Consider the following 18,273-nt stretch of genomic DNA (forward strand, 5'->3'; position numbering starts at 1 on the left):
CAGGGCCGGTTCTTTATCCACTGCGCCACCTAGCTGCCCCACCAAGTATCTTTTAATTGACAAATCTCAGGTGCTCTTCCTCACCTCTGGTTAATTAGAACTGTTAACCACTGACAAACTCAATTATCTGAGAACTGACTGACTTCTTTTAGTTTCCTTTCCTCAGACCAATGAATTGCCTGGGGCTGACCAAATTTTGTCAGTTCTAGCCTCTGATTACCAGCTTATTAAAAAAACAGGTGAAACAAAAGGTAATCAACCAAGGGCAGCCATTTCATGTGCTCTTTTACATGTTTGTACTGTATATAAACTCTGTTTTTGGCCCTGTCCTTTGAGTAGTCCTAGCTTGCTATGGTGATATCATGAGTTATAGCTCCTCTGCCTCAATTAAAGACCTCAATTTTATCATATTGATTGTTTTATTAATTTTCAGGTTGACATTTTGGGGGTTCATATGGGATTTGAAGATCCCCTGCTCAGTTGAACCCCTTTTTAAACTTCAGATGTTTGGCACCATCAGGAATCCATTGAGTTCCCAGCCCAGACTCAAAGTCAGTGACTCAACTTGGGTAAGTGGGTCTCTCAAATTCAGCACTTTCATCCTTTTTCACTTGAGTTCCTAATGCTCTTTGATTCAGGGTTCTAGCAAAACCTATAGGCAATTTGTGGTTGGCTTTGGCATGTCCACTGGAACAGATTGTTGCTATGTTTTCCAAGTATGGACCAGCAGGGAGAGATAGAATGAGAGAGAGGGAATGAGAATAAGAGAGATCTTGAGAGAGATCTTGAGAGGGAGATTGATTGATCAAAAGATCAAGATATCAATCAAGAGATTGATTGATTAAGAGAGATCAATCAATCGAGAGAGATTCAAGAGTTTGAGATAGATAGATTGATGAATCAAGAGAGATCTCAAGGGAGACCACTTGTGAGAGATTGATCAATTGAGAGATCAAGAGAAATATTGATTGAGAAATATAGATATCAAGAGATTGAGATATAGATTAAGAGAGATCGATCAATCATGAGAGATTGAGAGAAATCAATCGAGAGATTGTGGGAAATCAATCAATTGAGAGAGGTTGAAAGAGATCAATTGATTAAGAGAAATCAATCAAGAGAGGTTGATTGAGAGATCAATTGAAAGAGATCAAGAGATTGAGATTGAGAGATATAAATAGAGATGGAGAGATCTAGAGAGAGATTGAAAGAGAGAGATGGATCAAGAGAGAGAGATTGAGAGAGATCAAGAGATGGGTCCAATTTGGCTTCAAAGTACTAATACTACCAGTCCTCTTACCCAGACTCAAACCTGGCCTCAGGCTGAAACCAAAAAGACCCTATTTTTACAGTCTCCCCATCTCTCCTTCTAACTGCCCAACATCATTGCTCTGCTGCCTACTTCCAAAAGTTTAGAGTAAGGTGATGGTCCCATAGTGTGTGCTGCTAAGAGTAGACTATATTCCCTAAGGTATGGTCAACAACCTTTTGGGGATAATTTTTGTTGTTATTCAGTTTTTTTTTCAGTCATGTCTAACTCTTCATGACTCAGTTTTTTGTTTGTTTGTTTTGGCAAAGAAAATGCAGTAGTTTTCCATTTCCTAACTAGCTCATTTTATAGATGAAGAAGCTGAGGCAAATGGGGTTAAGTGACTTGCCTAGGATCACACAGCCATATTTGAATTAAGATCTTCCTGACTCTAGATCTACCCACTCTATCTACTAGCACTTCAAGGGAGTGACTACAATCCGGTTGCTTGCCTTGTTGTTGTTTGTCCTTCATTCTAAAAGGTGACCATGACTTTGGGGTGATGACATGACTTGCAATAAATTGGATTTCAGTTTAACTGAATTGGTTTTCCTCATGACTTTCTATACCTTCTTTTGAATTCTAATGCCACTTGATAAGATAGCCTATCTGTATCTTTCTTCTTCTCAGGGAAAGATCCTGGACCTAGGGAGGTGGCTTTCATCTCTGGCTGATGAAGTTTTATGTTTATCTAGCTCTAGTCATACAGAAGTCATCCTGGCAATTACATGTCATGCCTTTCACCCAGATTGATGGCTCTCATCTCTCTGTCCTCTGCTTCATTCACAAAGAATTTAAGAAATGAAGTGCAGAGTTCTGGAATGGAATGATAGAGAAATATTTCTAGATCTGGAAATTTTTCAGATGTCCTTAGACCTTCATTTTATTTTATTTTACCAGGAATCCTTCAGATAGTTCTCTGATAGAGCCTCATCTGGGTGAAATCACAGTTATTCCCTCCCACCTGATGGATAATTTCCTGCATTTCACATGGAAGGCAATCTGGTGAACACTACTTCCTCTCTACCCAGCCAAACTGTTTCATAATTCTCCAGTCAGTTTATCCAGCTCAGAAGCACCAGTCTCTGCTTTTTGCTATGCTAATATTTGGGTAGAACTTTCTTCCCAAAGATGTGACTCAGAAGTCTTTCGAAGTGTTTCTTTGGTCCTGTTTTCTCTTGTGTCTCTGTGTGGAAGCATTTAACTGCCTGGGGGGGGGGGGCGTTGAACCTTTTGGAAACTCTGCCCTGTAGGTCTGAAGATTCAGGCATAAGTTCCCACAGAGATTTTTTTTTTTAGGATATAGGGGGTGATGCTTTTCCCACCCAATTGTTTATAAAAAGACTTTAGAGAGATGTTATGAGGTGAGATGAGCAAATTTGTGGAGTTTCTAAACCACAGAATTGTCAAATTTCAAAGGTAGATGGGATCATCTAGTTCAATCAGAGTGATGCCTTGACTTGCTAGTGAGTTGGATTTAAGTGAGGCAGGGCTGTGCAAAGTCATCAACTCCACTCTCTCTGCTGAGTCATCAGAGTCCAATGGCAAAATATAGGCCAGGATAACCCAAGATGGCTCTGGATGCAATGGGACACCTTGGCCTACTTGTGATTGAGAAGCCAGGTAAATATGCATTTTACACAATGACAGTGATAATTTCTTCTGTCAATTTCCTAAATGGAATGGCTTCTCTCTCATAGCATCAATTCAGTTAGGGACCATTATAGGGTCACTCTTCCCACCACCACCAAAGGAGAATCCTTAATTCTGACAGTAGAGAAAAATGTCTTTGCACTTAAGTTGAAATTAGATAACATTTTCCTGGAGGGGATGGGGAAGCCAGAATTCCATAGGTAAAAAGTCAAGCTCAGGGCAAACTCCGAAAGCTTCCATCGCTAGTCATCTCCATCTGTTGTCTCCTTCTCTGCATTCATCTGAAAGACTCTGAGCATTTCAAGTCAGATCTAGAGCCAGATCCCAGTCAATAGAGTCATGAAGCTCATGTTCTGAAAGGGGAGAAGGAAATCTTTAAAAATGCAAGTGTAAATGGTTGCCCTTCTCTCCCTAACCCCTTCTCTAGGAGAGCTTCTGAGTCATTTTGAGCATCTAACCATCAAATAGTGCTTCAAGGCTTGGACAGGGCCCTTGTACTAATGAGGAATGAAGAGTTCAGCACTGAAATGTGACTTTCTCTTATTATCAAGAGAATGCTAACTTACTCATCTCATGTGTTAAAAGATCCCTGTCCACAATGTGTCTCTCCACAACTCATCCAACACTGAGTATTCCAATCTTTTGTCATCTGTCAACTTGCTAGATACAATGAGAAATCTCAGAGTTGTTTGAATTTTGTATTTTTCTATCAGTGATTTGGAGCATTGCTTCATTAGGTTTTTTTTTTTGTTTGTTTATTTGTTTTTGTTTTGTTTTTTTAGTGAGGCAATTGGGGTTAAGTAAGTGTTAAGTGTCTGAGGCTGGATTTGAACTCAGGTACTCCTGACTCTAGGGTGTTAAGGGCTAAAATTCTAGCTAGTCTGTCTAAAATATTTAATGAGTGGTCGCCAATAAATTATAAGCTTTAGCAAGAGTTAGACTTTTAAGCATTTAATAAGGAGAATAAGAATTTGGTAAAGAGAGAGAAAGGCCTAGATTCCTATCTATTAAAGGGAGAGCACATTTCTAGCTCCACTCTCCACCCGAGTCCAGAGGAAAGAGCCCGAGACTGAGCGCCAGTCTCTTCCTTCCTCCTCCCACTAGTCCGCGTCACTTCCTCCCGCCAAAGAAAAGACTCCTGGTCTTGCCCTCAAAGACCTTCGCTTCATGGGCAGAACTCTTCCACAGTAAGTATCCAGCAGGTGGCGTCATTCCAATCGTTACAAGGGCTGGTGCTCTATCCACTGTGCCACCTAGCTGCCCCTCTTTAGGTTTTTTTTTAAAAAATAGTTTGAGGTTTTTTATATTTGTAGATAGAGATAGAGACAATATAGGGGTATAAATATAGATAGATTTAGATATAGATGTGAATGATGTTTGGCTGGCTTGGAATTCTCCCCAAAATGAAAACCCAAGGAGAAATTCACTAGTGGAAAAAGGAGTTTGGGATAGCGAAGAGATGTTCCAAGGTAAGAAGGTCTCAGGAGTTGGGAGGAGTTCCAAGGATGGCAGTTCTTCATTGTTAGGATCTACTTTCATTTCATAAATTCTGCTACTGCTAGGCCACTTTCCTTCACTTTTTTTTGGGGGGGGGGCAGGGCAATGAGGGTTAAGTGACTTGCCCAGGGTCACACAGCTAGTAAGTGTCAAGTATATGAGCCTGGATTTGAACTCAGGTACTCCTGAATCCAGGACCAGTGCTTTATCCATTGTGCCACCTAGCTGCCCCACTTCACATTTTTTTTCATTGACTCTCTTGATATTCTTGACCTTTGTTATTCCAGATGAATTTTGTTACTCTTTTTTCTAGCTCTGTAAAATAATGATTTGATTAGAATGTTACTAAAAAAATTAATTAATTTAGGTAGAATTGTCATTTTTATTATATTGGCTTGCACAGCATCTCAAAAAGTTGTGTTCAACCAAACACCAACATTTGTTGGTAATTAAAATAATACTTTTAAAATCTGGAGGGCTTTTAAAAAATAAAAATGAGATACTACTGAGTCTTTTTCATAAACCCTCTTTGGAAAATTATTTTTAAAAAGATATCAAATCTGAAGTGTCTTTTTTGATTGGCCATACTTCCATATTCTCACTGAACCAGAATCTTTGTTTTTTCAGTTTTCCCCCCAGCTTTTCCCTAAGTTCCTTTAAGAAGCTAGTTCTTTCCACCTGGCTTTTTACCATTTAACTCCATCTTTTTTAGTTCCTCCCTGTGCTATCCTTTACCTGAAAATAAACAAAACCTTTTTAAAAAACAAAACTCTTAATAAAAAAAAAATGTACAGCAGCAGTAGGAGCATTATATGGCTCCTGTGCTAGATAGATTGTATTTTTGCCAGAGAGAGTGTAGCCAGGGAAAAGGAAAGGGCATATGCAAAACAGTCATCAATTCAGTATCTCTCCATCCCTGAACAGAAGAGTGAATTCTCTGTGTCTCACTCCACAGAGTCAGCACTGTCTAAGCCTGCCCCAGTTCCAAGAATGTGATCCCTTTCTTTGTAGCCATTTTGGTAAACAGACATAGTCAGTTAGTAGCAGTGATGAATGCTGCATTGATTTTGTTCATTTTACCACCTGTGTACCTCTTAGAGGGAGGTTAAATACTTAGTATTGTGACTCCCACTAGGGATATTTTTGATTAACTGTTGTTACCATACAGCCTTTAATACATTTATAAGAAAGACGTCTGTCAAGTCTCCATTAACTAGGGTAAGGGAATAACAGCAGTGATGAGAACTGATGTGATGTTTATATAGCAGCCCTACAAAGAGCTTCAAATATATTACATCATTTGATCCTCATACCTACCCCAAGACAGATTCAAATTGAAGCCTTCTCATTTGAAATCCATGGTTTCTCTGTCATATTAAGTAGATAATTAAGTACTTACTTTGTGCCAGGCACTGTGCTAAGTGGTAGAGATATATGGAAAAGCAAAAACTGACTAAGTTAAATGGGGGAGACAGCATGCAAACAACAATGTTCCTTCAAGTTACAGACAGGGTAAATTGGAGGGATCTTGTACACATGTCAAATTTCCCAACAGATACAGTCTACTTCAGCTGCCCTCATTTCTGTCCCCAGGGTCTCCATATTTCTGGGACTTGGGAAATCAGTGACTATAGAATTCAGCATCAATAGTCTTGGGGTAGGGGCAACTAGGTGACGCGGTGGATAGAGCACTGGCCCTGGATTCAGGAGGACCTGAGTTCAAATTTGGCCTCAGACCCTTGACACTTGACTAGCTGTGTGACCCTGGGCAAGTCACTTAACCCCAATTGCCTCACCAAAAAAATAGTCTTGGGGTGGATTTCTGTTTGGTATAACTGAACTGGTTTGCACTGTTGTCTCTGTCTTTGGAATGGGACCCAGTATAAAAAGAATAATGGAATCCTAGAGACAATTCCCCAATTTTACCTTAGTTTATAGTAATCTCCCCCATCTACATTTCTCACCATAGCAATTGACTCTGCCTACCTTCTGGGAGATGATGCTAATTAAAGAGTGGGGGGAGACCTCAAATCTTTCACAGGAGAAAGGAGGAAGTGCAGAGAGAAATCAGGCAACTGGATAACTAACCTTTGAGTAACCAAGACTTGGTGGCCCTCATCTAACAGGGAGATATTGCAACGGAAGAACCCAGTCCCTAGAACCTTCATTTTTTTCTTCAAGGGGAAGAGGCCAGCTACTTAGGCAAAGCATGGTCCCCAATAGCCAGAAACACTCATACAGAATTTTTACTGTGCTATCTAGGCAAGCAAAAGCCAGTGAGGCAGGTTGGGGGAACTAAATGAAAAGCAAGGGAATAAAGGGAGCGAATTAAAAGATGGTGAGTCCTGAGAGCAGCCCAGTATATAAAGGGGAAGTGAAGCAGTGGGGAGGTAGAAGAAAGAGCCGGATAAAGCCCGATTTCCAGCAGGGTGAGCTGTCAGTCAATGGGATATAGAGAATGCATCCTTTCAGGGTGACCTGATTCAGACATTAGGAAGGAGAGAGAGATCGAGAGAGAAGAATGACCTAATCCAAGGAGAGAGGTGACATCACCTAGAAGTTGTCATTGTTAAGATGGCTGTTAACACGTCAGTGAGATGCACGAAGTTATTTTATCTTTTGCTGGTTACTCCTCCTGACAAGATGCTAATGTTTCTGTGGCATTTTAACCTAACATTGTAGCCTGTTTCTTTGTAGCTTAACAAGACATGTAGTTACAAAAGTAGCCTTCTGATTGGAAAGAGAAAGGGGTCAGCCCCTGTCTTTCTCTTCTCACTTTCCCCTCTTCTCCCTGTTCCTGGGACCGGGTACAGGACATCTGGGTCAAAATCTTATCTCTGCTTCTGCCTGTCTGTGTAACCTTGGGCAAATTCCTTCATTTCTGTCTGCTTGTTTCCTCTTCTGTAAAACAGGGGGTGGGAGGGCTAGGGAGGTTGGGATGAGATGACTAGTCCTTTCTAGCTATCCAGAGATTTATACATTTATAAATCTTTCTTCTCTTCCTCCATGCTCTGGGATATATGGGGGTCATCATTAACCCTTGGTCTGGGTCCTAAAGTCATGCCTAGACTCTCGCTTTAGATTCCTCCTTATATACCTTTCACTTGAGAGTCAATCTGCTTAAACTCATTACCAGGTTGGCCCCTGGGTTATGTTTCATTTTGTGGCAAATTCAAGGCCAACATTCTCTTCAGTGGCATTGTAGGGAAGCTTGATCTTTTCCCATAATGATTCAGACAGCCTCACTCCTGACTAATAATAATAATAAGTACTGTATTATAACTAATATCTAATCAGAACTTTTAGGTATGCAAAGTTCTTTAAATACATTCCTTATTTCATTCTCATAAGTCCAAAGAAGGTAATGCAAGTATTATTATCACCCCCATTTTGCTGATATAAAAATGGAGACCAAGAGAAGATTAACGACTGAAGTCTGGTCAATTCCAGCTGCTTACTTCACTGGTCTCCAGCAACTGATTGATTCCCCCAACCGCAATAATAGGAATTCAGAATTTCTCATTTAGATAAATGGTGCAGGTGCAAATCTGATTAACACTCTCTTATCATTGTTCTTCCCATGCTGGTATGCTCCATAGCTTCTTGAACAGATTACCAAGATTTAGGTCACCATGTTTCCCCTGTACACAATTCCTCCCAGAAAACAACTGCAGATTCTATATTTGCCCTACTATTCAGTCTTACCCTCAGGTTCTCTTGCCTTCTTATGAACTGAATTTTCTCCTTGCTCTCTCTACTCAGTCTTTTCAAACCCTCATAATCAAATCTCTTTCTATGCTACACACAGACTTACTCTTCCTTTACCCATGAATTCACTCCATATCTATTTGAAAACTCTCAGCATGCAACCCATACATTAGCTCTCTGTCCATACTCATTTTTTCCTTCTCCCTGGAAGTTTCCAGTCTTCAAAATAACCTGTTCTATCCTTAAGGTTCCTTCCTGACATCCTTTAAAGGGCCCAGAGAATCACAAGGAGCTGTCTTCTCCCACTACCTCAGATAAGCAGTTGTACCTCTTTTTCTGAATGATGCCTATAACATCCTGAAATTCTGACAATGTGAAGAAGAAGAAAGCATCAGAATTCTAGAACAATATGTGTCAATGGTGTGACATCATTGGCTAATCCAAATGTTAGCATGATCTTTGGATGCATAAAGCCAGATTAATAGATGGCTGGATTAATAGAACAGAATGCTATAACAACCAAGGGGCTAAAACTAGCCAAAGTTGGTGGTGAAAAAACTCTGAGCAAGAAATTGGCCAAGGCTTTGAATTTGATGGAGATACTTTTGTAGATTAAACTATCTGTTTGCTATATACCCAATATTTATCACTTATATTATATTACTGGAGAGTTTGTTATATTAAATATTCAGTTTATCCTGGAGGGGAATTCTGACAAGGTGTTTCTTTCTCCCCAACCCCTGCTTGAGTGGTCTGGGCCTAACTACTACAAGGAGTTCACTTAGAGTGAGCTCATTTTTATAATACCAACATTCTTTTTTTAGGAAGGGACTAAGTATTTATTTATTTGTTTGTTTGTTTATTAATTTATTTTATGGGGTAATGAGGGTTAAGTGACTTGCCCAGGGTCACACAGCTAGTGTCAAGTGTTTGAGACAGGATTTGAACTCAGGTCCTCCTGAATCCAGGGCCTGTGCTTTATCCACTGTGCCACCTAGATGCCCCAAATACCAACATTCTAATACCACATGGGCAGATATCTGTTGTTTTATGAGTATATATGCATATACTCATATATATATAGATTAATAGAGAGATAAAGTTTTCTTAAAATTGACTGTGTGACAGCCACAGTGCTAAGTGCTTGGAATATAAATACAAGTCAACAATATGTACCTGACCTCAAAGGAGATTAAATTCTAATAGGAGGGGCAGCCAGGTGGCACAGTGGATGGAGAGAATCTTGCCTTGAAATTAGAAGGACCTGAATTCAAATCCAATCTTGGACACTTACTGGCCATGTGACCCTGGGCAAGTCACTTAACCCCAATTATTCCCCCTCCCCAATTAAAAAATTGTAATGGGGAAAAAACCCAAAAAGGTGAGCCAGAAAGTGGAGAGGCAAGAAAGGGAAGGGCACCCAGAATGGGTAGAAGGGAGCAGGTGAAAAGAAGGAGGAATCGAGAGAGTCTTGGCCATAAGTGAGGTCCTTTCTAAAATTGTAGTCCTGGAGAGGAAGTCACTAACCAGGGGAGAAGGGCCTTAGGGCCGAAGTTTTGCCTAAGGGTGGCAAGGTGGTGTTTGAGGAGAGGAAAGAGAAGAATCTAAAGAGAGAGTATAGACATGAGTTTAGGTCCCTAGTAAATGTTTTGGGTCTTAAAAAGTGAGTCTTTTTTTTTTTTTTTTGCAGGGCAATGAGGGTTAAGTGACTTGTCCAGGGTCACACAGCTAGTATGTGTCCAGTGTCTGAGACTGAATTTGAACTCAGTTCCTCCTGAATCCAGGACCAGTGCTTTATCCACTGTACCACCTAGCTGCCCCAAAAGAGGAGTCTCCTTGTTATTTTCAATACCAGAAACCTAAATGAGAGTTAATGAAGTGAGATATTTAGCCATCATACAGCTCTCTCCAAATTTATTAATGATCTCTCCATTGCTAAATCTAATGGTTTTTTCCTCCTCAATTATCATCCTTCTTGACCTTTCTACTACTTTTGTTTTTTTGGTGAGGCAATTGGGGTTAAGTGACTTGCCCAGGGTCACACAGCTAGTACGTGTCAAGTGTCTGAGGCCGGATTTGAACTCAGGTCCTCCTGACTCCAGGGCCAGTGCTCTATCCACTGTGCCACCTAGCTGCCCCTCTTTCTACTACTTTTGACACCATAAATCTCCTTCCTGTTCTTGATAATCTCTTCTCTCCAGGTTATGAAATGAGATATTTGTAAAGTACTTTGTACAGTACCTGGTACAAAATTGGCATTTAATAAATGCTTATTTCCTTACCCTTCCCAGTTCTCCTGACATTGCTCTCTCCTGCCTCTCCTCCTAACTGACTGCTCTTTTTCTGTGTTTTTTGTTTTTGCTGGGCAATGAGGGTTAAATGACTTGTCCAGGGTCACACAGGTAGTAAGTGTCAAGTGTCTGAGGCTGGATTTGAACTCAGCTCCTCAAAATCCAGGGCTTTATCCACTGTGCCACCTAGCTGCCCCCCTCTGTCTTCTTTAATGGATCTTCATCCATTTCATGCCCATTCTCTGTGTGTGGCACCCAAGGCTCTGTCCTGGGCTCTCTTCTCTTCTTTCTCTATATGCTTTGACTTGGTGATTTCATCAGTCCCCATGGATTTAACTATGATTTTCTCTCTCTCTCTCTCTCTCTCTCTCTCTCTCTCTCTCTCTCTCTTTATTTTTGGCTGGGCAATGAGGGTTAAGTGACTTGCCCAAGGTCACACAGCTACTAAGTGTCAAGTGTCTGAGGCCAGATTTGAAATCAGGTACTTCTGAATCCAGGGCCAGTGCTTTATCCACTGTGCTACCTAGCTGCCCCAACAATGATTTTTATGTAGATTATTCTCAGATCTATTTGTCTAACCCTAGACTCTCTCCTGATCTCACGTCTCACATCTGGAACTGCCTACAGTCCAACTCAGACTGAATGTGCTGTAGACATCTTAAATTCAATATGTCCAGAACTGAACTATTACTTCCCCCCCCAAACCTTCCCTTCTTCTTAATTTTCCTATTACTATCAAAAGTGCCACTATCTTCTCAGTCACACAAGGCTTACAACCTAGTTATCATCTCTCTCTTCTCTCCCTCCCCCTCCCCACCAGCCAATCATTTGACAAAGCCTATCATTTCTACCTTCATGACATCTCTCATATATGCCCCCTTCTCTTCTATGACACTTCCACTACTCTGGTGCAGGCCCTCATCATGTGGACTATTGCAATAACCTGCTGATTGGGTGCCCCACCTTAAGTGTCTCCCCACTCCAATCCATCCTTCATTCAGCAGTCAATATGAAGCACAGATCTAAGATGTTACCTCCCCTTACCTCCATTCAACAAACTCAGTGACTTCCCATTATCTTCAGGGTCAAATAGAAAATGCTCTGTTTGGCTTTTAAAGCTTTTCATAACTGGGCTCCTTTCTACTTCTTCAGTCTTCTTACTTCCTTTCATGTCCTCCTCTCATTCAGTGAAACTGGCCTAGTTCTTGTTTTCCACCTCCCTTGTTAGGGTAGTGTGGCACAGTGGAAAGAATGCTAACTCTGGAGTCAGGAGACGTGGGTGCAAGGGCTATCCTGTGGACTATTGAACATTTGATCTCCCTGATTTTAGTTTTTCCCTTAAATTTTTTCAATGAAGTTTGATTTTTTTTTTCATTTCTCAAGCATTTCTTTTTGATACCTTTAAAAAGTTTTATTGATGCTTTTTTGGAAACACCTCTCACTTTCAGATGACACTCTCTTTTGTAACAAAGCAATACAAAATAACACATTGACTGTGCCTGACAACATATACCTCATTCCTTGCCCATACTCCACCACTTCTTTGCTGGGAAGGAGGTATGCTTCATCCCAAATGTTAACTTGTTGAGGATGTTATGGAGGAACATCATTCTTCAAGTCAAAGACAAACTAGCTGTTCCCTGAGATCTCTCCCAGTTCTGAGGTCCTGTGATTCCATCCTGTCTGGACTTAGTTTAAAAACAACAGTGGCGTGTTCCAAGCAGGATTCTTTATCTGAGTATCATTCACTGTCCAGACTATAGCCATAAAACCTGCTCATGCAGTCAGTCCTCTTGGCTCACTTGCCAACTGAAGTTAGTGCAGTGAAGCATTTCGGGTGTCCTATAATACTGAAATCACTGTGACCTCCAGGGCAGGGGAACTGTAGATCAGGCTGATTGAGGGGTGTGCTTACCATTCATTACCACTTGCAGCTCCTCATCTATCTCCCAGCATGCTTCAATTTGAAATGACCTTCTGGATTCCCTAACAACCTCTATTGATTTCTTTCTGTCAGCCCACAGATCAGTTCTTGTGAAGTGATGCTGCCACAGTCCCTTGATAATTCTTGCCCAGCTGAGAGGTAAGAAGTCCAGCCAAACTATGCTCAAGGCCAAGAAACCTTCAGAGGACCTCATATCTTATAATATGGGGTCTCAAGTGAGAAATTCCTTTGCAGGGCAAGAAAGCCAGCTCCATCTTTGTTCCCTTAGTCTTGCTCTGGGAACCTGAATTAGGGTAGTGACTGTGTGAATGGAGAGAAGGGGCCTCCTGCCAGCTCTAAGTAGGACCCAAGTGAGTTGTTGGCCCAAGGGCACTGGGGCAGCCAGAAAGGAGAAAGGCTATCCTGCGTCCTCCCACCTCTTTAATGAAAAGCTGGAAGCTGGCAATTGGATGGCATGGGTCCTAGTCTCCTCATTTCTACTGTGATCTTATACCTGAGATGAGGGTTTACTTAACAAAACAGAATGATTTGCCTGTTCATTGGCTGGGAGATCTGCCAATACTGGTTGTTCTCTGGTCCACTCTAGATGGGTAGTTGACCAAGCTTTATAGCAACAGAGAGGCACTGCAGTCAGGAGGATCTGATCAAATAAAGTAATACATGGGACAGCTTTGCAAACCTTAAAATGCTATGCAAATGTTAAGTAAATTTGTTCCCAAGGGCCTCAAGAAGACCAGGCTCCGCTTTTGATTAAAGAGGAAGGAGGACACAGGACTTCTCACTGCCCTGATGCCTACAACTCACTCAGGTGCTACGTAGAGCTGGCAGGAGGCCCCTTCTCTCCATTCACATAGTCGCTATCCTAATGACTATTGCAATTGACTTTTTTTTTTTTTTTTGGTGAGGCAATTGGGGTTAAATGACTTGCCCAGGGTCACACAACTAGTATGTGTCAAGTGTCTGAGGCTAGATTTGAACTCAGGTCCTCCAAAATCCAGGGCTAGTGCTCTATCCACCGAACCACCTAGCTGCCCCCAAAAGAATTCTTGGTCACTCTGACACTCTACTTTTTGTGTGCTCAGTGTTATAATCTTTGTTTCTTTGTTTTGTTTTGTTTACGGGGCAATGAGGGTTAAGTGACTTGCCCAGTGTCACACAGCTAGTAAGTGTTAAGTGTCTGAGGCTGGATTTGAACTCAGGTCCTCCTGAATCCAGGGCCAGTGCTTTATCCACTGTGCCATCTGGCTGCCCCTGTAAATTTACTTTTGTAAATTTAGCAGGGTGACTGGCACATAACATAGTAAAACACTTAAGAAATGCTTATTGATTAAAGGAATGAAAGCATTTATTACGCCTTTACTATGTGCCAGTGTGCTTGCAACTGGGGATACAAATATAGAAGACAGTCCCTTGCCCTCAGGGAGTTTTTATTCTAACAAGTCAGACAAAACATATAGGAGGAGGTTTAACCAGTTAAGAAAGTGATAGTCTGGGGGGCTACAAGTCATAAAGACAGTGATGAGGGGAACCATAGAGCAGAACATTCACACAACCTTTCCAAAGGCAACAGGGAGTGGTGATTTGGTTACAGTTGTTTGAGAAAGAGATGGAAGATTGGAGGGGGGGGGCGGTGAAAAGAGGGTTCAGGAGAGGGCTCAGGGCAGGATCTGGCTAGGATGAAGATGAGAATACTTGGCCCCAAGGACCGATTGATCAACTTGTTATTAATTTTAAATGGTAAACAGTCTCACTTCTGTGGTGTAGATAGAGAAACATTTAAATAATCTTTATATCATCTAAGCCCCAGCTGCAGCTTCTTGCTTCTTTCAAGTTTTAGACACAATTGCAAATTGCTTTGCTCTAAGTTTCAAAGACTACCACTGGAAATGCTTGCAGGAGATCTATGACTCACACAGTGGATATTCTGGGTTATGAGCTCATTTGCACCCAAATCACTGCACCTACCGCTTCCCTCCTCTTCCCTCACCAGCTGGATGTTTAGAGAACTTTGTGTAGTTGCTTCTGGTTGTTAAACAAAAGCTGGTAGCTTATTTTCTTATGCTTTTGGGGGACTCTCCAGTATGTCTCTATAGGTAAATGCTGGACACTGGGAACCTTCATGAACCTCGACTGTGATAGCATCCAGCAGGAGAGGGGTATGCCTGGGATGACAAAACATAAGGAAGATCATTTCAGGGAAAAGAATTTCCAGAAGTCTAGATATTTATTTGGGGAAGTTAAGGAAAAGTGAGATACTTAGAAAGGAGCATCTTGAGAAATTTTAGTAGCAATATTAATGGAATACAAGTCCCTAGTAGAGTTATATGGGTAGATTAAATAGGACCCAGTGTAGATTTAAATCTAGAAGGAGCCAGCTAGTCCAAATCCTGCAATTTACAGATGAGAAAACAGAGACCAAGATTTGAACCCTAGTCTTTTTTTTTCTTTTGGTGGGGCAATGAGGGTTAAGTGACTTGCCCAGGGTCACACAGCTAGTAAGTGTCAAGTGTCTGAGATCACATTTGAACTCAGGTACTCCTGAATCCAGGGCCAGTGCTTTATCCACTGCGCCACCTAGCTGTCCCGAACTCATGTCTTTTGAGTGCCTTCCACTAGACAATACTGACCTTAGAAGGGAGCTGAGATTTCAGAAGCTGCTTCTAGGGACACTTTAAAATGGGAGATTTTACACTAAAAAAAAAAAAAAAAGATAAAATGGGAGATTTTAGATGGGACATAAAACCGGAGATAAAACAATCTACCTGGAATGAGCTGTTGGACATTTTCATCTATAATTTTTGTGTGTGTGATTTACTTTCTGAGTTTCAGCCAGTCCCTCATTACTCAGTGAGGAAGGTGAAGTATAGGGTTTGTGATCAGTGTTTCTTCTGGATCCCCCATGATGCCACATGGCTAAGTATCCTTTTTGGTACCTTGAGTCTTGATCTAATCTGTGTGGATACTTCCTCCAGCGGTGTAGATCCCAAAGCAGTCACTGCCCATCCAGTCTATGGGACCCTTATTCACATTCCCTGTAAATTCTCCACAAGAGATCACAAACCATTCACTGCTTGTCCATTCTAGGCAAACTTTATGCAATGTCTTCCTGATGTTGAATTGGTACCAATAGAGCATGTTACCTGTCCATCCATTGTCTCTCTCTCTCTCTTTTTTTATCCATTGTCTCTTGATCTCATTACAAGATTATGGCCCTCTTCCTTTTCTGATCATAGATTTCTTTGGTTATATGTGCACATATATGTCTTTTTGAACAATTTTTTGTTTGTTTGTTTTTTGGTAACATATTGTAGCCTATTCACAGTAAGAAATAACTTTGACCTTCCATAAAAATCAAGTTAGGCATTCAAACAGAGATAAATATACTCATCTAAGGTATTTATCACTGTTATGGAGAATGTCTAGTATGTAATCCAAGTATGAGAGAGATTCCCTATAGGTTGAGTCCTTTAGATACTCCTGTATTGTGCCGATTACATGAAACCCCCAAATATTATAGGTCCTCCTAAAGGAGATCTGTAGTCACTCAAATGACAGCTAAGTGGCATAGTGGATAAAGTGCCAGACCTGAAGTCAAGAAGAACTGAGTTCAAATTTGACCTCAGACTTGTAACCCTGTTTGACAACCCTGTTTGACTGTTTCTTCATCTATAAAATGAACTGGAGAAAGAAATAAATGGCAAAATACTCCATTGTCTTTGCCAAGAAAACCCCAAATGGGGCCACAAAGTTGGACATGACTGAAAGAACTCAACAACAGTTATTCAAAAGAGTTCAGAAAAAAACAAGTGTGTGGTGAACACTGAGCACATCTCTTCAAGAAATACTTCACCATTGATTTGTGGCTTGACTGGAAGTGACTGATATCACTGAGTCAAATGCTTCCTATTTACAAACACAGGACTTCTTATAATCATGAGTAGATTCTTCAGTAAACCCTTTGAGGGATATTTAAATACTTTTTTTTTTCCTATTTATATTGGTGAGCAGGAAAAAGTATAAAAATTGGTTGGTTTCTAGGGTGTCGTGAAAAAACACCCATAGTAACATCTTTCATAAACTTAGCCAGTGTTCTATTTTCTGTGATATTAATTATTTACTATGATACACATAGTATAATTGAAATAGTGTTGGGTTTTAAATAAGGAGACTTGGTTGGGAATCCTACCTTTGCTACTCACAAAGCAGGTCTCAATTTCCTCAACTGTGAAAGGAAGGGTTTGGAATAGATGATGCCGAAAGGTGCCCCCCCAGCCCTATTCCTAGAATTCTATGAACTACAATAGTCATTTCTTACTCTAAATCCACAAGTCTATATGTGATAGGAATCCTTTCACGTACACATGGACCTAGATTTTGTTTGTGCCTTTGGAAATTCAAAGATATTCCTCCTTACAATTGCCTGTGGTCTTTCCCCTCACTCCTGATTTCCTGAGCTATACACATTTCCCTCCTGCTTTGGGTTAAGTAGAATAAAGTCGGCTCAGCTTTTGGAGTCATTCAATACCACTCCTTGAGGGCCAGGAGGAGTCTCTGTGATCGACCTTCTCCCTGATCTCTGTTTACAGTTTTCTGGGCAGTGCTGGTTACTGATCTCACTTTCCTGGCTACCAGTGGAAGAGTCCAAACAATCTGTTTCTCTAGAATCATTCCAGAGTGTTCAGACAAGTTGTTCCCAATTCCAGATTAGGATTTTTTTGGTGAAAAATTGGTTTATCAAATCTTCTCTTGTGGTCACTTATTTCTAAAACATCCCATCTTGGTTCATGAGAAGAGTAAACTTTGCAGATTTTCAGTATTATGATGGGAAGCAAGCTATGGAGCAGTCTCCAAGTAGAAACAGTTTGTGTACCAAAAGTTTCTCTTTGAGTTGGTTATCTGGGAACAGAATGCATTTTCTCTTAGGAATAATAGTATAAGTGATGATTAAGTTCCCAGGCTAGCCCATGAAGCCAACTAAATACAAATACAATGTAGCTGGAATCTGAAACATTTGTCAGGAAAAATAGTAAAAACAGTACTGTGATAATTCATGTTATTGCACAAAACAGAAAAACAGTATGCCTGAATAAGTATTAAAAAAAATATATTGTGAATGCTGGTGCTTGAGGAAAAGCATAGACTTAATTAGGAGAAAATGAGAACATAAAATTATTTGTAGAGATTCTTAAAAAAGACTTCTAGGCACCTTCAAATGATTTAGGTGTTGATGCCAGTGGTTCTAAGAAAAATTATTTTAAATTTCACTTTCAACTTATGACATTTCCTTTTCTTTAATGTAAGTGTATCTCTAGCATTTTTCATGCATATCAACCACAAAGGGTCATTTTCTTTTGTTTTGGCTTACAGACAAAAGAAAGGGAAGGGAAAAAAGTGAGGAGAGACACTTCTTTGCATCACCTGAGCAAGAGCTGGGTAAGAGAGTCAGGAAGAAGAGGATGAGAGTATCTGAAAGAGAACAAGATTGCCTAGGGTGGAATCAACTGGGCTGTGTGTGAGTGATGGGGGCAGCTAGGTGTCACAGTGGCTAGAATGCCAGACCAGGAGTCAGGAAGATCTGACTTCATATCCAGCCTCAGACACTTACCAGCTATGTGACCCTGGCCAAGTCCCTTAGTCCTGTCTGCCTCAGTTTTCTCATCTGGAAAATGAGCTGGAGAAGGAAATGGCACACCACTCCATTTTCTTTGCCAGGAAAACCTCAAATAGGGTCGTGAAGAGTTGGACACAACTGAAACAACTGTATACACACGTGTGAGTGATGGAAGAATGAAGAGGGAGGTGAAGCATGGCTTCCGTGTGATTTTCCAAGCTTTGAGCTGCCCATTGCTGGCTATGATCTGATGTGGGGC

General features: G+C 40.8%; 1 protein-coding gene across 1 annotated transcript in view; it reads left to right on the top strand.

The window, feature by feature from the left end:
- LOC122732125 overlaps nt 1–18,273 on the top strand; it is a 39,193-nt gene that overhangs the window by 14,336 nt on the left and 6,584 nt on the right. The window contains exons 3-4 of the mRNA XM_043972276.1: nt 434–569; nt 17,771–17,836. Coding sequence (XP_043828211.1) covers nt 434–569; nt 17,771–17,836 — 202 coding nt within the window. The remainder of the gene's footprint in view (nt 1–433; nt 570–17,770; nt 17,837–18,273) is intronic.

The sequence above is a fragment of the Dromiciops gliroides genome, chromosome 6, assembly GCF_019393635.1.
Source record: "Dromiciops gliroides isolate mDroGli1 chromosome 6, mDroGli1.pri, whole genome shotgun sequence".
Classification (NCBI taxonomy): domain Eukaryota; kingdom Metazoa; phylum Chordata; class Mammalia; order Microbiotheria; family Microbiotheriidae; genus Dromiciops; species Dromiciops gliroides.